At 44.1% G+C, this 25,322-nt stretch overlaps 2 protein-coding genes across 3 annotated transcripts in view; one reads left to right on the top strand and one right to left on the bottom strand.

Annotated features, from left to right (window-relative positions):
- Positions 1 to 13,942, top strand: part of LOC120836810 (TNF receptor-associated factor 4) — a 73,109-nt gene extending 59,167 nt beyond the window's left edge. Inside the window, exons 2-4 of one of the 2 annotated variants that reach the window (XM_040205885.3) lie at positions 6,739 to 6,897; positions 10,868 to 11,062; positions 11,795 to 13,942. In XM_040205885.3, coding sequence (XP_040061819.1) covers positions 6,739 to 6,897; positions 10,868 to 11,062; positions 11,795 to 12,412 — 972 coding nt within the window. In that variant the 3' untranslated portion in view covers positions 12,413 to 13,942. The remainder of the gene's footprint in view (positions 1 to 6,738; positions 6,898 to 10,867; positions 11,063 to 11,794) is intronic. The other variant, XM_040205886.3, reaches the window with a different exon arrangement.
- A 34-nt stretch (positions 13,943 to 13,976) lies between these two features.
- LOC8025842 (short-chain specific acyl-CoA dehydrogenase, mitochondrial) overlaps positions 13,977 to 25,322 on the bottom strand; it is a 28,818-nt gene continuing 17,472 nt past the window's right edge. Inside the window, exons 6-10 of the mRNA XM_040205884.3 lie at positions 23,131 to 23,337; positions 22,392 to 22,529; positions 19,416 to 19,511; positions 18,772 to 18,828; positions 13,977 to 14,909 (exon numbers count right to left, since the gene is read on the bottom strand). Coding sequence (XP_040061818.1) covers positions 14,754 to 14,909; positions 18,772 to 18,828; positions 19,416 to 19,511; positions 22,392 to 22,529; positions 23,131 to 23,337 — 654 coding nt within the window. The 3' untranslated portion in view covers positions 13,977 to 14,753. The remainder of the gene's footprint in view (positions 14,910 to 18,771; positions 18,829 to 19,415; positions 19,512 to 22,391; positions 22,530 to 23,130; positions 23,338 to 25,322) is intronic.

Here is a 25,322-nt window from a genome sequence, read left to right as displayed (position 1 = left end):
AGACAATTTTCAATCCTCAATCAAAAAAATAATAAATAAAAAACATGATGATACAACATTGAGTTGTTTATAAAAATAAAAATTAAAAAAATAAAGCTCAGAGAGAGGATTGGAGATGTAATCAGACTTACCAAGATGGCTGTTACGTCCGCGGGAGGAGAGACGAACGTGCGAAATGCACGTACCCTCAATTCCCACGTCACTAGATTCCCGGCTTGGGCCTGTTCTTCGGAATGACCGTTGCAACAGCGACTTACGGCGAACGCAGACGCGCGCGTCGCGAATGGGCGCGTTCAGTAGCGGCCCCGGAGTCAAGGAGTCACTGACTCCTTCCACTGGACGGCCAAAAGTCACTTCCGGTGCACGTAACTCCGGGGCTTCGGAGTCAAGCTCCGAAGCACCGAGTCTGGAGACGGTGCACGTGGAGTCAAAGGAGCTAAAATGACGTAATTTCCTGACTGGTGACGATTTCCGGCGCTAAAAGAGGAAAAAACAAACAATATGGCGGGTTAAGCTGCTTCGGTTCTGTCGCGGGTGCGCGGTTTGCTCGCTTTTGTTAATGAAAAGTGCTCAAGGTAAGACGAATAACGCGTTCGAATATCTTTTTCAGGTAAGGCTCTTTCGGAAAATGCATTGGACCGTATTTTGTTTGGTCTGAATATGCTAATAAACAACGCAAACGTTCATTTGACGCCGTGTCTTGATCACCGTTGTACGGAAACTCGGTAATATTGACGATAGTCCTGTCCGTGCTCAACAGAGCAAAACAGGGTATGAACGCGACTTTGGAAGCCGGTTGGACACTCACGCAGAGCATGATACCGATTAATGTTTTGTTTGCGTAGCTAAATCGGGGTGCACGTTGGCTGAGGCTCGCTTCGGCCGACAAAACCTTGATCGCCGAGCGCGGCCGAACTTCCCGTGTGTACACGAATACATTTTATAGGAAGTTCGTTACGAAGGGTAGAACAAACTTATGGCCGTATAAAAGTATCGCAACCGGCGGGATAGATTCGCTGAGCTCTGTATTTTGCGTGTGCTGACGACGATTTTTGTCGGCTTTTATAACAGTAGCTGCCTTTGCACCGCCAAGCGAAGGGCTCGATCGCGTTGCATCGCTTCGAACAGCAGCGCTGATGTGTACAATCACCCGCTTTTTCTTCAACGACATTGTAAAGACTTCAATACCGGCGTCAAATAAAAGCGATCGTGCTCGCCATCGTCTGCTTCCAGTTTATTCGGAGACCGTCTGGCACAGGGGAGGAAGCGGAAGTTGCGTAGAGCAGGTTTGGAACCGCGGGGTTTTTTTTGCCGTTCAGTAGGCGCTCCGATGACTCCAACTCGAGGCACTCCGTTCGGGGGCAAGGGAGGCGCTACTGAACGCGCCCAATGCGGGCTCCCGTATATTGGGTCTCTTGACCCGCCACGAGGGAAAGACCAGTCTTTTCGCGCGCTCCTTTGTTAGTGTATGGTCGCCGGAACGGATACGCCGACGGAGCAACATTCTCCTTCCCTCTCCACGGAGTTTTATCTGTAGATTCGCTTAATATGCTACGCTTCGAGGTAATGATACTTCAGCTATTGCATTGCATTTCGTTGCATTGGATTTCATCGGCTTCCCCCTTGTAGTAGTGAACACGAAACCTTGAGGTCTGGATCTAGCCAGTTGGCTCCTCTGCCACTTCCATCTGCTGCCGTCTCTTCCGTCTGAGGCTGGCGCTTAAAACCATTGTTTCCAGTGATCCTAAGCTTTATCGGAAATAGCAGGAAACATTTTTCGGTCCATCACAATTGTTAAATCAGAGCACTGAATAAAACGATAGTGCCTGAGCTTCCCGACACTGGTTCAGGAAGTCGCATTGGGGAGTTTTAGGATAGGATCGCTCCGACACCTCCAATAAAGATACCCGACACTCCATCGACGCCTTTGTGCATGCATCGTATCGTTATTATCGGAGGTATCGAAACGATATATTAAAACGCTCTTTTCAAATCGTGCGCCGCTCTGCACAAAGCACCGAAATGGCGTCGTCCACAAGAAAACGGGGCAATGGATTGACGATACTCCAAATAGGTCGATTGCTTCTGTGCAGAGCTTTGCAGAATCTCTACGAAGTTCATTTTTATGTGCTGCTGTAATCCGGTAAGAGAACAGAGCTTTGACATGTCATCCGGTTTATCAGAGATGCTGCGTGCATTGCTGACGGTGGGCATGCGAAACGAAAACTCTGTCGTCCATTTCCTCTCGCAACTCCGCAAAGAAAGACTGCCGAGTTTCTTGCAACGGGAGCAGCGGGTTTGTTGAAATAACACGCGACGACAACTGTCGCCATCATCGCGCATATCTGTCCCCTCCTCTAAACACAATCACATCAGTAAATATTAAATGGTTCGCTGGTAGATTAAAAGCGACCAGCGCCCCACACTCGCGATTTCATTAGTTTTAGCACTGCCAGCGGAATATTTTCCGAAATTCTTTTCCGATGACTCCGATAACGATACTCTGCCGCCGCCTTTGTGCATGCAAGGTGTCGGGGGCTATCGAAACGATCTACGAAAACTCTCTAATAACGTTTTAGTTGTATTTCCTTTTGGTGTGCACCCACGTTCATTTGTACCTCGAGCTCACGCGTCGAATGCCCTATTACCTGTCGAAACGTCTCGAAAATCGAACTCTGATGCTCTATATTTGCCACTAGGTTGTTTTTAAACGGAACTCGCCATCGCAATTTACTTTCTTTTGCCGCCGTGCGTGGTGATGCTGGGGCGTGCTATCGGAAGACAATAAATGGCGGCTAACAACATAATTAGGGATGTCGCGAACCACCCTAGGTTCGATTTCGAAAGGTTTCGATATTTGCGAAGCGAACTAAGGTTCGATTTCGAAAAATTTCGATATTTTCGTACCGACCGAGGTTCGATTTCGAAAAATTCGCAACTTTTGTCCACAGCGGAGCTTCGAATTCGAAAATTTCGAAGCTTTCACGGTTTCTAAAATTTCGAATTCGAATATTTCAAATATTTTTTTACTTCAGGTTCGATAAATTCGAAGATTTCGAAATTCTTTGTAAAAAAAATTCGAAAACTTCGAACGCTTCGAATTTTTATAGACATGAAGTTCGAACAATTCGAAGATTTCGAATTTCTTTTGGCTTAAAGTTCGAAAGTTTCGATTCTCTTTTAACGCTACATTCAAAAAAAAAAAAAAAAAAAAAGTTTCGAAGATTTTGAATTTTTTTTTAATCCAAGTTTTCAAAGTTTGAAGTCCGATTTTCAAGTTTTTCTACAGTTTCAGTTTCAAATAACGTTTTCACGACTCACTTGTTTTCACAAAATCAAGTTTAGAAAAGTTAGGGTGTGATATCTAGATTCTGCGAAGTTGGTAAGACGACGAGTGTCCCGGACGTGCCACTGCAGAATTGTGACCGCCAGCCCCCCGGGGGGGAAGGGGGGGGGGGGGGGTCTTTATCACGCAGTAGTGATTGCACGAACACACTGTTTTACGAGACTCATCCAGGTCGAAACGGCCAGGGGCGAGCAGGAGGTTGAGGCTCAGAAAAACCTGAAGCCCCCCCCCCCCGGGGGGGGGGGGGCGGGGGGGGGGGGGGGGGGGGGGGCTTAGTCTCCTTCTCCTTTTTGCAGGTATTTCGGACTGTTAAAGAAAACAATACGGGGAAAGAGGGCGTGGTCGAGCTTATTTTAATCTGAAATTATTTATGCATATGTATAGCTACTGTCGCTCTTCACTGCATAAAAGGTTGCATAGATGGTCACTGTTAGAAACTCGTTGTCAGAAGGCACTGCTCGTCACATGCTTAGTGGTTCGGAAGTTCAAAGCTGTCTTTTCGACCTAAACACCTGTGCCGATAGTAACAAAAGAAAAAAAAAGAATAAATGCGGGAATAAAAAGCAGGAGAAAAAAAAAACTATCAAGAATTCGTCGGAAGTGTTCTATTCGTGCATATTCAGAGGTTCAGAACTTCGAAACAAGTTTCTTTTACCAAAATGTGTACAGGCTGAAAGAAACACGTCCCAGGAACGTGAAGCGAAAAAAAAAAAAGTTTTCTTTTAATGACGTGTTGAACTTGAACACTACTAGAGATCTTCTGCAATGAGTTAATTTATTCCTTAACGTGAAAAAACAATAAATATATTATTTTGTATTCTGCAGATGGCAATGATATGTACTGTCTGTGGTGCTAATTTAAATGCGATACCTCAAACAACTTAGACGAAAATAAATATCAAGTTTAGGTCATAATTGCATGCAGATACATGTTTGGACATTTCTTCGAAACTCACGTTGAATAACAATAATCACATCTTAAGACGGCACTTACCTAGGCTATACATAGATCATTCTTAAAAAAGTATAACATATCTACCATAAATAGCTCCGGCTGCAGCGTGCTTCAAATCTGGCACAAACGATAATCGTCAAAAACCCGTCGTCCGTCCTCGCCCCTTCGGGGATTTATTTCTTTAAACCTAAGCATGCCAGAACATTGAAATAAATGACATTGTCTTTCGTAAGGAACGCAGCACCGCGTGTAAAAGTTCGAGAAAAAAAATTACGAATGTACCCCACTCCTTGAAATCAAATGAAACCGGCCGCCGGTCTTTCGAAGTTCGACGAACGTCGAACTTTTACCCCAAAAGTTCGAAGTTCGTCGAACTTCTGACTTTTCAAAAATCGAAAGTTCGAAACTTTTCGAATTTTCTTGATAAATAAGTTCGAAAGTTCGAAATTTATCGAATTTTTTGGTCAGTCAAGTTCGAAAGTTCGACAAGCATCGAACCTTGCAGCGCAATAAATTCGAAAGTTCGAAAAAGATCGAATTTTTTAGCGTAATAAGTTCGACGGTTCGAAAAGCGTCGAACTTCTTAGCTTAACAAGTTCGAAAATTCGACCTCCGTCGAATTTTACGATATAGACAATTCGAAAAATCGAAATCTTTCGAACCTTTCGAACCGCTTGATTCAATCATCGAAACTTCGATTCGAAAAAAGTTCGCGGCATCCCTAAACATAATGGAGGAAAAGAGCGGATACGAGAGCTAGGATTGTACTTGCAAGGTGCTTTCTTCGCACGATAACTCGTAAAAGGAAAGCAGGTTGCGGAGCTTCGTGGTACGCCCAACTGGTACCTCATATAAATATTTAATTGGAAAAGAAAAAAAAAAAATAGACATGACACTCACGATGACTGTCCTTATCTGAAAACATGGCACATTGTTTTCCAGTTCCCCGCACATTCTCCCGCCAACATGACACGCGAAAATGCGCGGGTTCGTGAAGGAAACGACCAAGCTCACGGAAGGGAGTAAGCTTCAGGCATGTTTCTGGCCGATTATTTTCCCCGGTAAATTTAGCGAGGAAAATGACGTCACGTGACCTATGGACAAATTCAGTTTTTCCGCTAAATTTAGCGAAAAAATTGACGTCCCCGCTATATTATATTATTACTAGATGCCATAATTAAATATTAATTACTACAAAAAGAAGTTCTGCACTTTGTTGGAAACGTTCATTTCTTAGCCCACACAGCTCTATTTTCACGATATAAAATTATAAACATACATCGATTTTATGAGTACCTTTTGATTCGGTCATTTCGTTTTTCTTCCCCTGAATGTATTAGTTTTCTAAAACAAACACCAGGATTGCTCAAAAACATGCCTGCCATCAGCACCCGCTACTCCGAGGAATGGAAAGTGTCTCCGTTTTGTACGAACTACAGTTACCAGTCTATTAAAATCTACCTTCATTGCTAAACAAATATCATGCACATGACGTGCTCATTTATAATATAAACCTTAAATCATTGTACCTAATTTATGTATACAATTTTTATGTAAACCTGTGAAACCTAGCTCATTTATGTACGTATTCTACTTGTTGCCTGTTGCTCTGCAGTTATTTTTGTATCCCCGTACATGTCTGCCAGAGTGCACGGGGCCCGGACCTCGTCAAGTCCACATGCGTTGACTTTTTGTCTGTGGCTCCGGCGTCTATAACCTGTACAGATGCAAAAATAAAACTTATTATTATATTTAGTGGGGAAATCGACATCACATGACTTGATGTCATGTCACCTCAACACCAATTCAGTTTTCCTGCTAAATATAGCGGGGGAAATGACATCACATAAATTCATGTCCCCCCTTAGATTTAGCGAAAAAATTGAGCTCACATGATTTGAACACAAAGTCAGTTTCCCCGCTAAGTTAAGCGGAAAAAAATGACGCCACACGAGTTTCCCCGCTACATTTAGCAAGGAAAATGACATCACATGGCTTGATGTCACGTGACTTACACATAAATTCAGCTTACCCGCCAGCGGGAAAATTGACACGTGACCTGTCACGGCTTTTCCAATTATGTCCGCGGCTAATCGCTTAATTAGACAGCAACATAGTTGGTTCTGACCAAATGTTTTTGTCTCAAAATTATATAAACTAAATATTACAAAAAAAAAAAAAAAAAACGAAATAGCATGAGCATTACCATGCCATCAGAAACGCGTTTTTCGACTATGTCGAGAGGTACACATACATATAAGCACAATGATAATTTTGTGAAACAGCAGCAACAACTACTAGTACTACTACTGCTGCTGCTACTATACTTATACCCAGACAGCCCATGTCTAAGGGCCTCTTCTTGAACGAACAAATAAAAGGTTCCTCCAGCGACACTGTCCATTACCTGACCTGCACCTCTCTTTCCTGTTTCCAGCATGCCAGCCAGTGTCCCCTGGAGCCTGTGTACTGCGAGAACAAGTGCGGGGCCAAGGTGTCCCGCAGGCTCCTGCAGGAGCACCGCGCCAATGACTGCGCCAAGCGGCTTGTGCCCTGCCCTTACTGCCGCAAGGAGTTTGTCTTCGATACGCTTAAGGTGTGGATGCATGCTGACCATAGCCTTCTGACCTAAATTGCTGAATAACATTGGTTAAAGTGGGCTGGAAGTGCTTGGAAGTGCAGTTCTGATACAGTTAACATTACTGACAATGTATTGTCTGAGCTAAATTAAAATAATTTGTCTTGCTTGTGTACTTTATTACAAAATACACAATAGGAATAAAGTGCTTGACCATGGTTTCCTGAAGGGATGGCAACTGATACCTTTTAGAGCGCAGCTCTTAGGTGCCCATTTCTGGGCTTGAGCGGCGACGGCAATGGCGACGCCGTAACCGCGCGTTGTATTATGGGACGTTTCCCATAATAATGTCACATGTGACGTCAGGTGTGAAGTCACGAGTGATGTCACGAAGGTCACTTGTGAAGGTCACAACGAAGGTCATGACCTTTACAGTGAAGGTCACAACGAAGTCACCTTTACAGTGAAGGTCACGACATTCACGAGCGACATCACGGGGGAGGGGGAGGAGAATGGAGGAGGGAGAGAGGGAGGGTCATACCTTCTCCTCCTCCTCCTCCTCAGGAGCTGCGCTCTAATTCGGCATTCAAGGGAATTGTTTCATATTTTCAATGTCCTTCTCTCCCAAACGGGTATCAAGCCTCAAGCTCTTGAAAGGTGAAGGAGGTGGGGAAATGCGACAGAAGGAAGTGAGCAAAAGCAGCAAAAAAGTCAAAAAGTGAAGTGTCACAAATAAATTAAGCATCTCCATAATACTGAAAATGAAAGTATTGCCGTAAAGTTTATGGAGAAAGTGTCTGTATATATTAACAGATTATTTTTACAGTGCAAGATGAAGTGTATAGACCATTGTGAAGTCCAGCAGCTGTGTGTTCAAGGCATTGCCGATTCTTTTGCTGCACAAAAACCATACTATTACCAGAATACCGTTACTTTTACATCACCTTGTATGCCATTCCGTGCATTCCGCCTTCCAGAATGACATAGTGTCCATAGAAACTGGGACAGGTAGCGTAAAATATTCTTAATTAAAAACAGACATAGCCTTGACTTTCTAATGATGTTTTGATAATTTCTCAATAATAGGCACACAACCATCTAAATTCACACCAAGTGTTTTAGTTGAAAACAACACTTCCACATTTGGTTCTTCTGTCGTAAAATATGTTTTGGTTGGTTTTATGAACTTTCAAATTTCCTTCACAGAAAAGCATAGCTTTGACTACATGTAGTACAACTGGATTAATTATCTTTGCTTTTGTAAGCTCTCCTGAGTAGTCACTCCTTTCTTCCTATTCTGCAGTCATCCATTGTTTTCTCAATTTAAGTGCAAAGTAGTATATCATCTCCAATCACAGAACAGCATCCTCAAGTGTCACTTTCATTTTTGGTTCTCTAATGTTGTAGACTATATGTTTTGGTTTTGTGAACTCCCAGAATAGACCCTTTCCGGAATTCAGTCTGGCCACTTTGATCATTATCATCATCATCTGAAAATGGCATATGTGCTATACACTCCGTGCGGGAACTATAGGGGGCGCTTTGAAAAACGCGCGTAGCGCCGCTAGCGGAGGAACTGGCGTTCGACAGCGAGGCGCGCTCAGCAGCCTGCGGCGCCTTTTCGCGTGCGAAGCTGTGGTGGCGGAAGCGCGCATGGGCGGAACTTTTGCTTTTTAAGCCGATAAGTTGAGCATGACGTTGCATGAGTGCTGGGGCAGATTTAAGAAGGGCATTTAGCTGTTCTCCGCTTCTTATATATTAAGTTTGAATCGTCAGTAGGGATAATTTCTCTAGTTGCGGTTGAAAAAGGGGTTTGGGCAATTTTCCGAAAAGCAAGATGGCCGCCACCATAATTGCTCTCAGTGGGAAATTTGTTTCGCTCGTCGCTGTAAAGTTGGTGGGTAGATGATATTTGGAGGCGAGTGAGATGTTCACTAAATTCGTGCACTAAATGGGCCAAGTTTTATTAAGACAGCAAGTGTGAAAGTTATGGTTCGAACGAATAAAGTAATAAAGCTGTCAGGAATATCCCATAATGGACCCAAAATGTTGTGTTATAACCGGGCTGTGCGAATTGCAGATTTAGACACGCAGGTTTTTGGACATGACCGTAACTTGACACAACAGTTATAATAGCAAAAATAGGTGGCATAGGAAAACCAGGTGGAAATTTAGTTTGGGCGGCGTAACTGAATGGGAAACGGTTTTGACTGTGAAAAGGCTGTCAAGAGAATACCACTTGCCGTGGGAGATGGAGACTTTACAGGTAGGAAGGGACTAGTGCACTGTACTTCCACTTGAAACAACTTTACGGAAGGTGGCTTCCAAACCGAGAAAACTAAGTTGCCGGCCAACACACGGTTTGGCTGTCAAAGGCTTTTGCGGTGAGCTGTTATGTAGTAATCTGGTTGTGCGAGGTGCTGATTTTCGGCACACAGGTACTTCGACAACGTAACTTGACAAAACACTTATTATACCTAAAAGAGATGCCATAGTTTAACCAGGTGGAAATATTTTTGGCCGGCGTAACTAAATGGGAACCGTTTTTGACCGTCAAATGCTGCCAAGAGAATACCACTCATCATGGCCGGAAGGTGCACACTTTACAGGTAGGAAGGGACCAGTGAACGGTACTTCCAGTTTGAACAACTTTGCTATAGGTGGCTCTAAAGCCGAGAAAAAAAGATTGTTGTCTTCAAGACTCGGGGTGTCAGCGTTTCCACATCCAAAAGGAGGCTGATCAAAAAAGAAAGCACACCACATAAACTTTCAGTGTCTAACATCGATTGTCCAGAGAGTCCAAGTTTCGTTGTAGTTTTCCTTAGATTCATATTTGTCACTTTTTGTACCATTCGAATCTTTCTTCATGAAGTACAGACTGCGTGCCATACTGGTCCGGAAATATCATCGACACGTACGATGGGGACGGAACTTCTTTCGAGGGCATTCCTTCAACGAAATTCGCACCTCATACCCACGAGTGTGGAATGGCATTTCAGTTCGAGCTGAGATATGTTGGAGTTACTGGTAAGAAGACAAACGCAGAGCGCAAAGCGGCCATGTAGAATATGTCAGCAGTGCCGACATAGTGGTAGACATGATCGGGAGACCAAATTTCTCGCGTCGTACGGCATGGGTCCATCGCGGTCGCTGTCCCACAAAACGTCGTCGAGGTGAAAAACTGTGAAACTTCGTCCCCACGAGATACGACGCATAACTATTGGAGCACTTAACGACACAGCAGTTCATGCTGTCAACCCAGCGCAACCGCAACGCTCCGACTTCAATGCGTACCAACGTACGCGGCGCGGTTTCGTTTCGGTGGGCTCTCACTGCCTACCTTCGGTAACGGCCGCGCGGCGGCGCGCCGGTCGCGTCGCACGGAGTGTATACTAATGGCGGCCTTCTGTTTACTGATGAAGGAAGAAGTTGAAGATAATCCTAAGCAGATGATTCGAGGCCTATACATGCTAGATGTTAGCGCGGCGTGAAGCAGGAATTGGACGCAAGAGCTGCGTAAGCGTTCATTTCTAACTCGGTCCCAGTCAATCTGTTAGTAGCACTCACTCGGCTTCAAAGCCCCTTGATGTATAGAACTCTATCAAGGCGTCTATGTGGGTTGGCGCTTCGTTCCAACTGGCTGGATTTGTTTCGCCATCGACACTAAAAGAGATTGAAAAATAATTGTAGTGAAGTACACTTTCTCGTTTACCGTTGACCTTCAAGTGACGGTGCCCCATAAAATACTGCAGACCACAGGTTCATTGCCGCCATTAGTATAGTAAAAGATAAACTGCCATTTGAGTCACCAGATGGCACTGAATTCCGGAAAGGGTCTATTGCTCAACAAAGAAGTGGTATTTTGACTGCATCTAACACAACTGGCTTATTGCTGTCTTTGCTTGAGTCGGCGCTCCTGAACTGCTGCTTCTTCCGATTCTGCAGCCGTCCGTTGTTTTCTCATTGCAAAGTGGCTCTCTGCTCACAGAATCACATCCCCAAGTGTCCTCGCTACCTGGTCCAGTGCCACCAGTGCGAGACTGCCAAGATCCCCAGGGAGGATCTGGAGCACCACCTCAAGGACCACTGTCCGGCAGCCGCCGTGGGATGCGTCTTCAAGGACCTTGGCTGCAAGTTCAAGGTCAGGGGAACGCCCCTCCTTCTGACCGCCGACCAATCCTGGGTTAGCTGCGAGTGCATCCTCAACATGGCCGTTCGCGGCACCAGAGCAAGCATGTCTGTCTCTGAAGGGGCATGCGGACACTTAAAAATTGGGAAGCACTTATAGATCACTTATCAGCTACAAACTTCTGGTACATACATAAATTTGGCCTCAAAAACAATAGTTAAAAATATGTAGCTCTGAATACAAAGGCTGACAAAGAATGGCCTGATTGCCAGATGCAGAGCCTGCAAAACGCACAAGGGATCAAGAGATGCAAGTGAAGAACAGGGTCAGTGTATGACACTATTAATGTGCCACTTTTAGTACTGAAACAGAGTAATCTACATAAAATTTAGTAGAAGACCCACTAAATCTTCCAAATTAGAAATGACTGGTCAAAGATTTACTTTTAGTGTATTTATAAACAAGCTAAGGGACATTAAGGTGGTTGACAGTAGACATTTTTTGTTTACTTTCGTACCCAGTCAAGTGGGTTCCATATCTGGTATGTGAGACGAAAAAATAATAAAACATTTCAACCCGGAATATGCGAAAAAACATAGATGAGGCAAAACAAAAATGTTTGACAATCGCGCTGCTTTCGTTGAACACCTTCCAGCGGCATGGTGGTATCAAATCGATGTTCTAACACGTACCAGAGGTGCTGACCTTCAAGATGGTTGCGCCCTCGTGGAAAAGAAAAAGAAAAGCACCTAGCTAAATCATTCCCTCTCTCTCTCTAACCTGCAGGGCTCCCAGTTTGCCTTAGACCAACACCTTGACGAGAGCAGCAAGAACCACCTGAGCCTCCTGTGCGGCCTGGTCTCCAGGCAGCAGCAGCAGATCTCTGCCCTGCGCAGCGCCCTCCACGGCCTTGCGGCCAACACCACAGGCACCCTGCTGTGGAAGATCTCGGACTACAGCAACAAGATGGCCGACGCCAAGGCCCAGGACGGGGGCCTCGAGATCTGCAGCCCGCCCTTCAGCACCAGCCCTTACGGCTACCGCCTCATGGCCACCCTCTTCCTCAACGGAAACGGGTCGGGGGAGTCCAGTCACCTCTCCGTCTACATCAAGCTCCTGCCCGGAGAGTATGACTCGCTGCTGCCGTGGCCCTTCTCGCACACAGTGTCCTTCACGCTACTCGACCAGCCGTCCGTCCCGGAGAAGGCGTGCAACATCGTGGAGAGCTTTGTGCCCGACCCGACCTGGAAGAACTTCCAGCGGCCCAGCCGCGAGCCCGACACCCTCGGGTTCGGCTTCCCGCGGTTCGTGTCGCACGAGATGCTCAAGAAGTGCCACTACGTGCGGGACAACACGCTCTTCATCAAGGTCACCGTGGACGAGAGCAAGATCATTGCAGTCTGAAGTTACGTGAACCGTTCGCTGCAGGTGTGAAGGGCGGTCTGCTGTTTCGCGGGTCGCTTGGCGAATGTGGATGTGCCGGCGATCGGGCGGTGGGGCTTGTCCACACCCATTGTAGGGTGTTACCATTTGCAAGCTTACTTGTCTCGGTTACGCCGTTTTAGGAACTCCGGGGATGGTGCCCATTGCAAGCTTCACTTCTGAACCTGTTGCACAAGGGATGTGCTGGCACTGAAGCCCCACAAACGTTTTTCACAGAGCGACCGCGAAAAGAACAGCTTACTTTGTAGGTAGAGCAGTTTAAAGCGTGAAGACGACAGTACAAGTATCTTATGAGAACAGTGGAAGGAGTCCAACATGGTAATACATGTTGCAAAGTGTCATTTAAGATTTCTTGAATAACTTGTGTTGGTGTACCTTGTAGGCTGGTCTTGTTACGCATTTTAGAGCAGATCCAGAGGCAATATTTTGGCTGCGGTAGACCGGATCGTTGGCAACCAATGACACTGGTGAGATATAATTAGAGGTGTTCCGGGACTGTAGCCGGACAATATTAACACAAATAGAAGAACCTCTCAGGAATAATGCACTCGCACCGAAAAAAATGTTTTTAATTAATGACTGAATTCTGGATAATGCTCTTCGAGAGTGACTCTGGGTTTATCAGGGAATTTATGAAGATCCCAGTTTCACATTCTGGATTCAAAGGATCCAGCAGGGCTTGAGACTCCATGCCCAAAACAGCAATGTCCACTCAGTACAACTTTTTAATGTTGTACAAAATGTTTAGATCATCGGAAGTGCTTAGAGAAAGAGACTGCTCTGCACTTCTGTTACTCTGTCAGCATTGTATTCAGATCATTAAGCATTAGTTAATCGCAGCAGGTGTGTACATGTTTTAGTCATGTTGAGTCAGTGTTTTGCCCACATTCGTTTCATATGCCATTGAGTTTCATCTGGCTGAGGGCAACAGCTTGCAGAGTCTCCTAATTTTATAAAATATCAAACTTTCATTCAAAGTAACCTGATCATTAATACAAGTTGTCAGTTCGCAAGCCCTAAGCTCATTGCAACATTTCTGAAACAGATGTCTGGCTCACAATCACAGCACTCTCTCGGCATTAATCAAATTTTGCACTTTATTGTACAAGATGCAAATGATATATCAAACATAAAATACATAAAGCTGTGCTTCTTCCTCTGTCTTTTGAGCATAACATACTCTCACGATGCCAAAGTGCCCATAACACTTCTATTTATATTTTAAGTCATAGAGAGCGCTCCCACTGAGATTGCTTTACCTCCTTTACTTTTCATTACGAGAGGATGATATATCTTCTAATATAATGCTTTAATGCTTTTATGCATTGTAAATAGTATTCGTCACCAATTCCCTGATGACATCCATCATTTTGCTGCTACTAGTCACAAGTCATAAACGTGGAGTCTTCCTTTTACCTACGATACTAGTACGTACAGTGTGTTTTGACGTGTACGCTCATTTCAGCCACAATAAAGGTGCTGCATTTTCAATCTTACCTCTGTTTCACTAACACAAAAGCTTTCCTTGATGCTACACTTTATTACCCATAAACATTTCTTGGTGGCTCTGTGTGGCCGATTCTCAACAACAAACATACACATACTAGCAGTCCTGCTGTGCTGGTATGGCAAAAAAACACTTCCGAGTGGGAGGCTGCTAAATACCAGTATTTCCCACTATACAATGCATAAAACAACAATTGAACAAGCACAATCCAGGCACTGCATTTCTGCTAAGGATGATACTAAAATGTTTTTTTTTTTTATAGCACTCTATCGCTTGATGCAAACCATTCAAAAATCAGTGCCATCAATATGTTATACTACAAGTATATTCATTTATTTATTTATTTCCTCTAACCTTTGAGATCTGTATCAGCAAGGGCATTACAGAAGGTACAACACTCATAAGAGAAAGTGGTTAAACAAAACAAAAACAAAATATAAGTAAAGTTATTCCCTTAAGATGCTAAAAGAAAAAAAGTAAAATAATAAACTGCCCACGAAGATCACGGTACCATTTCATCTCACTCATAGTAACCCTATCACACTTCTTTCCCTCTTCCCGTTTGCTCGGTTGTACTCGACACAAAGCAGCCAGTATTCCTATCTTACACCCACCGACATCACAGTCAAGCAGTATGGATCCACGTGCCATCGCAGCAAGTTTACAGCTTCAAAACCCTTGCACATACTCGGTAAGACCCCGTTTCTCATCTCATACAGCCACAAGTTCTCAGCTCCTATAGGACAACAATGTGTTCGAACCCTTTCTTGCTACACCCAGGGATGAGACCCGCGCTCAAACGATGCCGTACTCCTTGAGCAGGTTGTTGGCGATGACCAAGCGCTGCACTTCGCTGGTGCCCTCGTAGATCTCGGTGATCCGCGCGTCTCGGTAGTGGCGCTCCGCGGGCATGTCCGTCACGTACCCCATGCCCCCCAGTATCTGAATGGCCTGGGAAAGCATGTCGTACAAGGCGTCAGGGGGGTGCCCCTGCTGATGGCAGTGCGCTGGGGCTACCAGTGCAGCGATTTCGTGCCAAACATAGATCATTGGGTATCAGCCTCGAAGGATAGGTTGACAGACATTTACACACTAATTGGACCTCACCTACGTGGAAACATAGTAAAAGCCATACAAGTAGTAGTAGTTTTAAAGGGAAGCTCGAAGCGCTTTAAAAAAAGACACAAGTTAAGAGCCTTCTGCTTCCCCATTTAGGTTATCGTGCCGAGATTGAATAGGATTTAGTGCAAAACGCTTTTAAACCAGGTGGCAATTGCCAAAGGGCATGTGGCAAACCTCTCTGCACCTGTTATGTGTCAGAGCTTCGCGACGTCCCAGTTAAAATTTCCGAGTCGGCTGAAAGTCAAGCAAAGGCCATCCGACACTAGGGGCGGATTCGTGGGTCCTGCTTGGGAGGGAGGGCAAAGGGTATTTGGCTGGGGGGCTCTGCAGAAAGATCCGACGTCGTGGACGGATGTGATGACACGGGCAATGCGTTGCCAAGACCCATTTAATTCATCTAATGTTTGCCATTTCACCAAAAAAAAAAAACCTTTCCTCCTGAAAAAAAAGAAAAAAATGCCAGTGTTTGTCATATATTTTATTTAAACAAGTTGCTCCCAGGGGCTCAGGGAAGGACAATCGCACCGTAGCACCTGCCCTTAAAGGGACACCGACATGGTATTTATGGTCGCCGAGGTTTTTAGTCGTACGTGACATATGATAGAGAGCCCAACTACCCAGAACAGAATTTGCGGCTCGAAATTCGGTTTCTTTCCGCCCGAAAACCGGTGATCGAGAACTGGCCAGTTCGAGTCGCGCTCACTCTCTTTTTTGTGGCCACGGGCCGTTTTCTAAGGTTTCGATGCGACCACCAAATTTATTCAAAGTCGTGGGTCATTGAAGGCACACATTCAATATTAAAGATATAAAAAAAAATATGAAAACCACTTTTTGCGGCTTCCAAAAAGCTGCAAATACGTTGATTGAAAAAAAAAAGGTAGCGGAAGCACTCTGCACGTTCACCGCATAATTCTCAACATGGCGTCGTTTCGCGTATCGTGGGACTAGCGGATGGCAGCGGACGACGAGCGTATTCATCCCATACGACATGCCCGACCAGCAAGCCGATTGCACGAAGACGTCGCCGAGCCTTCGTCCCTTCTCGTGGCTGAAGACATTGCTCGCTCAAGCGTCAAGCACGAAGTGCGTGCTTCGAGTTGAATACGCACGCGTACGGTTTCTTTTTGAGGTGCGAATGTGGCTTATGCATGGTGCTGCCCGACTTCAAGCCGGGAGTGCATGTACTGAAGGGAAACCGGCAGCAAACTTCCGACACGCAGTCTACCGGCTGCATTACTATGCATGAAAGAGTTCCTACAGTAGCTTAGTGGAAAGACGTCCGCTTCACACGCAGCGGGCACGGGTTCAATCTCTGGTGTGGGTGTACCATTTTTTTTTGTCATGCATTTTGCGATGTTTACATTTCTTTTTTTTACAATTATCACTGAAAAAAACAATTGTTGCGGACAGTACGTCGCTGAACTAAATAGTATGGGATTCCAATTTTGACACCTGCGAACTCAATGTAGTCACTTCCCCCAAAATGCATGGAGCATGTGAATCGGGTTAGCATCCGCTTTCCGAACTTCGCGTAACTGTTCTACAGGAATGGCAGCCAGCCATTGATCCCGACCCTTTGATCTTTCGAAAACTTGTGCACTCTGCTGCACAGTGCCACTTTCAGATGCAGGTAGGGTGACCACCTGTCCCGCGACTCGCGGGACTGTCCCGCATTGAGGGCTCGTGTCCCGCGTCCCGCGAGAAATTCCCAAATCTTCAAAATGTTCCGCATTTCACACTGTCATAAAATTCACTCCGCATTTCATGGTGCTGCCACAACAACGCGGCAAAAGGAATCGCGGAGGTCGCTGGTAATCGTGTGAATCGAAATGGTACGTCATTTTCTACCCAAGCATTGCGGGAAGCGACTGTCGTTCTTGTAGGAGCACGATGTGCATGCGCCGTTGCGCCTCTCCACTTGATGGCAAAATACTGTTTTGTAAGAAAAATTGCCCGCGTTTATATATAAAATATCGTAATTATTTTCAAATCGCTGTGTCAATGCGAAAGGGTTGCTGTGGATTTTTTGTTACCGAAGCAGCCACACTTCCAACAGTCGAAAAAAAACATAATCTTTGTTAAAAATTTGTGTAGGACCATGTTGATAAAAGTAAGCGTTGACAAGAAACAATAACCCGAAAAATATTTACTGTTTCTTATTTCCATTTGATGCATTGAGTTCTGATACAGCCGATTTTTATGTTTTCAACTTCGACACATTTAACAATATATTTGACATAAAAAATATATCACTGGAAGTGATATTTATTTGAGCTTCAAGTGGATAAACAACACCGGACAATATGTGTGTTAACAGAGCCTCGGGTCGTTGTAGGCATGTTAATAAATTGGCAGAAGTTATTCCTGTGTACAAGGGAGGTGGAGAAACAATAATCCATAACTACAGAAAAATTTCCATTGTTCTCATCGTTTCTAAAATTTATGAATGCGTAATCAATGACAGGTTAACTAGCTCTTTTCAGAGGCATAATTACTAACAGGCAATACGGTTTTCAGAAGCATAAATCCATGGAGCAAGCACATTAGGAAATTAAAGACAAAATTGTAGAAAACATAAAAAGTAAATTGCTCACGCTCAGCTTGATTCTAGATTTAAAAAAGGCGTTCAACATTGTTCAACACGACATCTTACTGAAAAAATACTAGAGAAATATGGCATAAGAGGTAGTACTAAAACTAACTGAAAATTATTTAATAAATCGTTTCCAGTAAATTTCCATTAACCACATAACATGTAATACTATGAAAATCCAGCACGGTGTCCCTCAGGGCTCTATCTCAGTTTCTTTACTATTCCTAGTTTATGTGAATGATATTATGATGATATCAGTTTCCCCCTAGCTGATAATGTATGCGCATGATACAAATGTCTTTTTTACTGGAGTTACCAAAGAGTTCCTAGAAATTGCTGCAAATGCCTACCTCCTTAAGCTATCAAATTGGTTATGAATAAATTGATTGAAACTAAATGCATGTAAAACTAAAAGTATAATTTTCAAGCCAGCCAGTAAGCGAGACAATAGCCCTATTAACATCAAATTTGAAGAAACAATACTCGAGCAAGTGGCTGAACAAAAGTTTCTAGGCGTCTGGTCTAGTGAAGAACTCTCGTGGTCTACGCATGTCAATAAATCTAAAATCAGAGCTTTCTCAAATCAGTGGTATAATAATATAAAACTTAATATCCATTTAATTAAAAATGATGTTATAATATTGCTTGTTTTATTCTTAGATCGGTAATGGAATACTAGTGTGGGGAACTAAAATTACATAAAAAATAACAAACTAATTATTATAAAGAAAAAAAGTTACCGTAAAAGTATTGGGCAAGCGCCCACTCAAAATTTAGAGATAATCGCGAAACAAAGGGGGATGGGCGCTTGTCCGGTCATCAATTTCGCATATGAATGTACTGTGCATATTTTCTCAGATCTTAGAAATTTGGATATGGGCGGATGCGCAGTATTCTACGGTATTCATATCTGCAAAAATTATAAAGGCGATATAAAAAAAACTTAGCACCACACCACTCTTCGTTCAAAATAATATGTTAAAGGGAAACCAAATAGATCACTTCAAATTAATCCAATGGATACACCGAAACAAGCTTTACTAGATTCCCGCACCGAGTTCCTCTCTACATGCCTTGCATAGGAACCATGTGCCTTACCTGATGCGAAACGTAGGTGGCTGCTTCTGAAGCCGCAAGTTTGGCCATGGCAGCTTCCTGAGGGGAGTACACAACAAATTCATTAGCTGCTGCAAAACTAGATCCTGCGCTATGTTTCATTACCAAAGACCCATCTGTAAAAAAACAAACAATAACCTTACTTGAGTCAAAACGAAAGAACACTTACATACAGGTATGGGGAACATCACAACCGACTTTCCTAAGGTGGCAGAAGAGACAGCTATACTGCACTTGGATGTCCATGACAAACTAGAGTCAGTGGTCATCGCCATTTGTTTTTTTGCTGGTTTGTAGCCTATTATGTACTTTCAGGTTTTATATATTTAATTATTTATCTAGAAGGGCGACAATGCAGTTAGTGTTTGTATGCTGCCATCTTTCAAAAAGTTGTAGCAATGCAATTTTCTCTAACTATTCCCAGCCTCAATACAAGGTGTTTGAGGGTGCATCCCTCCAGGAAAGCTTTAAAACACGATTTGACAAGCTGTTAATACTCTGACCGTATTTGGTTTCCAAACAAATATTTGATAGCAGCAGCTCCTGGTAGATTTCCCAAGTGGATGCTAGAATGATCTCTCAGTTCCTGCTGTCAACTAACCGCAGCTGAGAAAAAGACAAGAGACCTTTGTAAACTTCAGCCCGGCGTCCTTCAACATGGCAGCCCTCCACGTCAGCAGACGAGCACTTTGTAGCCTCACTTCCATGTCTGCCAATTTCATCTGGAAGGAATGTGTAACATTACAGAAGGTAGCCTCCCGACATCAAAAAGGCACCAGAAGTCGACCAGACGGTGCAGACAGTTAATTCGACATGCAAACAAAGAGCACTCCATCTGTGCATGCGATGGCCCTCGGAACATGGCCCCACATTTAAAAAAAGCCCCATCAATTACCGTATTTTTGCGATTCTAAGCACCCCCCCCCCCCCCCCCCCCCCCATTTCAAACATAAACGCCTGAAAAAAAGTTTGCATGCGAAAGTAAGCACCCCCTCCCAACAAGAAATTTGTGATCGGAGACACCGGCATCGCCAAGCGCCGGATGAAGCTGCGTCGCGATTCTCGCTACGCACTCGGGCTGATCGGCAATGCCGATGAGACCCCTGTGTACATAGACATGCCAAGGACGTGCACCGTGAACCCAGTAGGCGCCCGAGCAGTGCGTACGACTGGCTATGAGAAGCAAAGGGTGACCGTAATGCTGTGCATCACAGCTGACGGTCGGAAACTTCCACCCTACATCATCCTCAAAACACTAGTCGCGAAAGCAACTAGTCAACGGTGGTGCAAACTGAAGGCAAGCGGGCTACTCTCGAGTCTTTATTTATTTCCCTTAGAAAATTTATTCTTTCATTTTGATTATATTAAATTCATATTTCTTGTGCAAATTTCGTATTTTCGGGGCATATTCCGAATCTAAGCACCCCCCCCTTTGAACATCGCGGGTGTGAAAAAAAGGGAGTGTTTAGAATCGAGTAAATACGGTACTGGGAGACAGAAATGCTTGGCCTCAAACTGAAACACAGTGTATGCTCATGTAAGATGTGGCAGGTTCTAGATTAGATGCTCGGGGTTGCAAGACCTGGCTTTAGCCTTTGAACAGATAAATCTCTAAAAGGCCTTTTTGAAGGCATTTATGCATGTCTAGATTTTTGCGGACACAACCTATAAGGACCCAATAACCAAGAAAAATATTTGCGACTCGAAATCCTGCTTTTTTTTGCCGCAAGGAAATAGCCGGTTGAGAACCAGCTGCTCAAGGCTTCCCTCACTTTCTCGTCCCGAATCCCGTGACATAATGACAGAGAACATGAAATATCCGGGAAGTCTTAAACCATCTGTGGCACATATCCACATCAACAAAATAAAAAATAAAATCCATAAAACATAACCTAAACCCAAACATATTCAACAGAAGTCTGTTCGGCTGGGTTAAACCTCCTCACATTAAACATTAAATGTAATTGTTTTCAACAGTCTGGTTGGGACACCCAAATCAAGAAAAATATAATTTTTTTAGAAAACAAATTACTTTTTAGGGCAATATTGACGGCGAGAGATTTAACTGAAATTCAGCGTGCAAAGTCCATGACGTCACGGGCCATTCCGGAATGACCATCTCCGTCATTCGCTCTTTCCACCTCAACGTGAAGGCGAAATCGATCCCCCTCTCCTCCATGCACCTGAAATGCTGAGAGAGAAAACAGGTGGAAAGGAAGTAACTGCTGACTGAATCGCATCTCGCGCTGTCAATGTTGCTTTAAAAAAAAATTAATTTTTTGACATGTCCCAACCAGACTGTTAAGAAAAAACTTTTTCTTTTTTTCTTTTCAGCTTTTTTTTTAAGGACTTGGTAGGTAGCTACTTTCATTTATCATAAAAGATGACTCTTTTAGAGAAATGTCGAACACATAGTTGCAGGAAGTGAGATAGCCACAGTGGCTCCCGAAGTCTCAGATGTGACAATCCTTCACAATGGTGCCTTAGGTCCAGTTTGATTTTGCATGCTTTACTCAGCAAATATATGCAACTGCAGAAAAAAGCTTTGGATGGTGTCTTGATGAGCTCTTCGTGAAAAGCTGTATTATCCTTTTAGGGTAATAGCGTCTGTTTAAACGCAGCAATTCAGCTGAAGTCTGCACATTTCCCCGTGACGTGTGCCAAGGTGACACAAAAAAGCGAGGACCAAGCAGAAGCATGTCTGATCAGCTGTTCTAAACCCTCCCACTTCGGAACGTAATGCAACTTAGTCATTGGACTTATTTAAGCACATTTTGCTTAGGGTCAAAGGCACACTGAAGATGCTTTCTATTTTGATGGCTCTAACTTGATTTGCTTGCTCCGACGATTAGAAACCTACAAGTGTGACCTGCTCCTATATATAAAATTGCACTAAAAGTAAGACATTCAACAATGACACAATCCAAACTACCACACTTCGTAGTACAGGCTGAGGAGAAAAATAAAACTCCCCAATCGTTTAGCACGTTGAGTCCACTGTGATGCCTGCTGAGGATCGATACAATTACTATATAAGCTATGATCATTTCAATATGTTTACTTTGGAGCACAGTCTCTTTTCAGCAGCAAACACACTGTTTGTACTCATAGCTCTGCCAATTTCATTGACAACCTCTTAGGATGGCCATTTGTCGAGACGTGAGGGAAGTCATAAATGCATACAACCTTGCGCTAACGAACTAAATAGTGCAACGATTTGATTCCGAAGTCAACGAAGCCAGCGATAGTGTGTGAATAACCCACCGAAAGAGAGCGCAAGGTACCCACAAACGCCTACTTAGAGGTCCACTGAACTTCCAAGGCACACCTTGAGTGACGAGCGATATCTCAATATGCTTCTATTTCGGATGTTGACCCTGAACACAAGTATGTTTCGGAATGACAAAAAGTGAGTCTCGTAAGTTATAGTGCTAAACGCTTCTTTTAATTCTTTTTTCTGAAGCAAGTTTACCTTCTGGCATACGAGTCTCATGCAGGCTGTTAAAACCTTTTGAATGTTTTTCGGCAGTTTAGTGTGCCCGTAGATCGTTCGCACCTCCTCCGCTTCGAAGACTGACTTAGAGAGGCCGTCCCCTGCCCACCTGTATTGCCTGGAAAGAGTAGAGGCTCTGGCCAAAGGACTGCCTCTTGCCGGAGTACTCCAGGGCACACTCCAGGGCCGCCTGACCGATCCCCAGGGCCTGGCCGGCAATGCCAATGCGTCCGGAGTCCAGCACGCTCTGCAACGAGGGTGCTGCCCCTGACGGTCTATGATGGAAGACGGAATGCGCGACCAAACACGACGGCAAGGAGAAAAACTGGACTGAACGCGGCCTTTCTTAAGTTTATAAAGGGAAGCCCCCGTGGTTCTCTGAGCTGCCCAAACTTAACACATTTTCAGAATACCCACGCTTTACTCCTCCTGGTGTGCTATTTATTGCCTCAAAATTTTAAATAGCTATCAAGAAAACATCAAATGAACGTTATGCAAAAAGAAAAAAAAAGCTTAAATTCTCCCGTGCTTTCAGTAAAACAACGTTGCACGTTGCCCAACTTGCAAGTCGAGCGGGCAATTTAAAATACACTATGATTTGCAAATTTTTTCTTGTTCCACCAATGTGAGTTTATAATTGCCTTTCCTTTCCTGCCGTCGAACTTCTCATAACTTGTTGGAAACAAGCTGCACTGCCCCCCTATTATAACATCTGACGTCATGCTTTCGGCACTGCCACTGAAGCCTCTCGGCATCTTAGACTACTAAATAGTGGTGTGCAACTCGTACAAAGGAGCGAATTATAGACTGAAAAACATGGTGCGCGTCCTATCCAGGCGCTCAAGTACCATGGCGATCTTGAAGCCCATGCCCTCGTCCCCGAGCCGGTACTCCTTCGGGATGAGGCAGTCTTCGAAGATGAGGTAGGACGTGGACGAGGCCCGGATCCCCAGCTTCTCCTCCTTCTTGCCCAGGGTCAGCCCCTGGGTCGGCATCGGAACCAGGAAGGCCGAGATGCCCTTGTGCTTCTTGGACTTGTCCACTGTCGCCATCACCTGTTGGGCGACCACAGCTCCCGTCACGCCTTCATCTTGGAACTCACTCTCATTTGTGCTCGTCGAAAAAATTTCTGCAGCTTCTTTGTTGTTTTGAGCGTCGGATACGGGAAACTTACCGGAGATTGTCGGACACCGTCCAACAAACGACGGGAAAGCACGGGGCCAAAGTTTGCGAAGGAGGCAAAATAGACAACACGCAGTCCTTGGTAGCCCGACGACAGAGGCGGTGACCCACTACTGTTGGTGACGGGTTAAGAATGCAGTAGATGCTCTGCCTTCAACGCGAGCTTTCTGCCTTCGATAACACTTCATTGCATGTGCAGCCAAAGGCTGGTGGAAGGCGACGAGCGCACAACGAAGGCGGAGGACGATTGGGGAGAAGCCACAGTGCAAGAATTTGGGTTCTGGCTAAATGGTTATGCTGACATGTGAGCTCCTAACAGGGTATACTATTACTATAATATATGGTTCTCATTAGAGACATTGGTGTTTCAAGCTATAAGGAATATTCTAGTGTGCAAATATTCGAATTTTCAAATAGTAGTTTAGAATAATACGCTTTTTTGTATTTGCTTCAAGATGAACTGCAATATTCATATTTTTCAAAATGTTGATTTGGCAAGTTAGCCCAATTAAAAAGACACTGAACATAGGAGAAAAACGCTTTTTTCCTACCTGGTTGGGTCAGGCAAACCTCAAAAGAAATGTTAGTCAAAAATTTTTTTTTTCTTTGCCCAATAGTTATGCCACAATAGGAATTTTTCGGTTTACGGGCAAAACCGAAACTGTTATTAATCCTTATTCTTTGATATGTGCCTTTCCTAAAGTTTTCGAGATTCTTATGTTTGCCCGAATGTCTCACTACTTCCGGCACAGACTAAGTGATACCCAGCATAGTTTCCTAAAGGTTTGTTCGGTGGAAACAAACCTGTGTTCGTTCCTTTACTATTCTGTGCCGTTTGTCCTAAATCGCGATCAATTTGACACTTGGACATGTCGAAGGTGTCGACAGAGTAAACCACAAGTTGCTTCTGCATACTATGGTGTTTCACCTGCACTCACCGGGTGGTTTCAGTGTTATCTTACCGAGCGTAAAAACAGAGTTTTTCTGATGTCTTTGTTCCTTTGTCGGTGTCCCTCAGGGGTCTAGCCTGGGACCAATATTGTTCCTTATTTTTATTAATGATATCAAATTGCGCGTGAAGAATTCTTGGTTGTTGCTATTTGCCGATGACTTGAAGCTATCTTTTAATGTTTGGTCCCTCAATGACTGCGCACCTTTACAAGACAATGTGTCATGCACGCTTCAGTGGTGCTCGGCAAATGTTTCGTTAACCAATCCCGATAAAACCTAAGTGCTATCAATGTGCAGAAACAGGGAGTCGATTTTAAATACCCACGTTCTTGGTTTTCACTACCATTTTGCGTGTGTCTATGGTTTGCAATCTTGGCGCTTTTTTTGATAATCGCCTTTCTTTTCCCTACCATGTCTCTCAAATTGTTGCATAAGGTGTAATATTGCGGGGCTTCATTTGTCGTTTGACCAAAGACATTTTTAATTCATGGTGCACTATTCGCTTATTTTGCAGTCTAATTCATTCTCGGCTTGAGTTTGCGAGTGTTGTGTGGAATTCTATCACGGCAACCAATGCATTGCAAATTGCAAAAATTCAGAAGAGGTTTATTCGAATCGTTTATGATTGTTATTTTAGACAAAGGTGTTTTTATGACTATGCATACATAGTCAAGACTCTCGGCTTACCTTGCTTTTCACTTCCTAATCATATTGTTTTCTTATATACGTGTTGTTCACATTGTACAGACGTATGTGCCCCACATCAAGACTTCAGTCGTTCTGGGGCATGGAATATTAAAGTATGTATGTATGTACCCTTAAGGGATGATGATGATAGCATTTGTACAGAACTAGTGTGCGCTTGGAGGTCCAGCAAAATCAAAGCAGACACTACTTGGGTACAAAT

This window comes from Ixodes scapularis, unplaced genomic scaffold (genome assembly GCF_016920785.2).
Source record: "Ixodes scapularis isolate PalLabHiFi unplaced genomic scaffold, ASM1692078v2 PGA_scaffold1__304_contigs__length_218370807, whole genome shotgun sequence".
In the NCBI taxonomy this organism is placed as follows: Eukaryota; Metazoa; Arthropoda; class Arachnida; order Ixodida; family Ixodidae; genus Ixodes; species Ixodes scapularis.
Note: the sequence above shows the minus strand (reverse complement) of the source record. Positions and strands in the feature narration are given on the sequence as shown.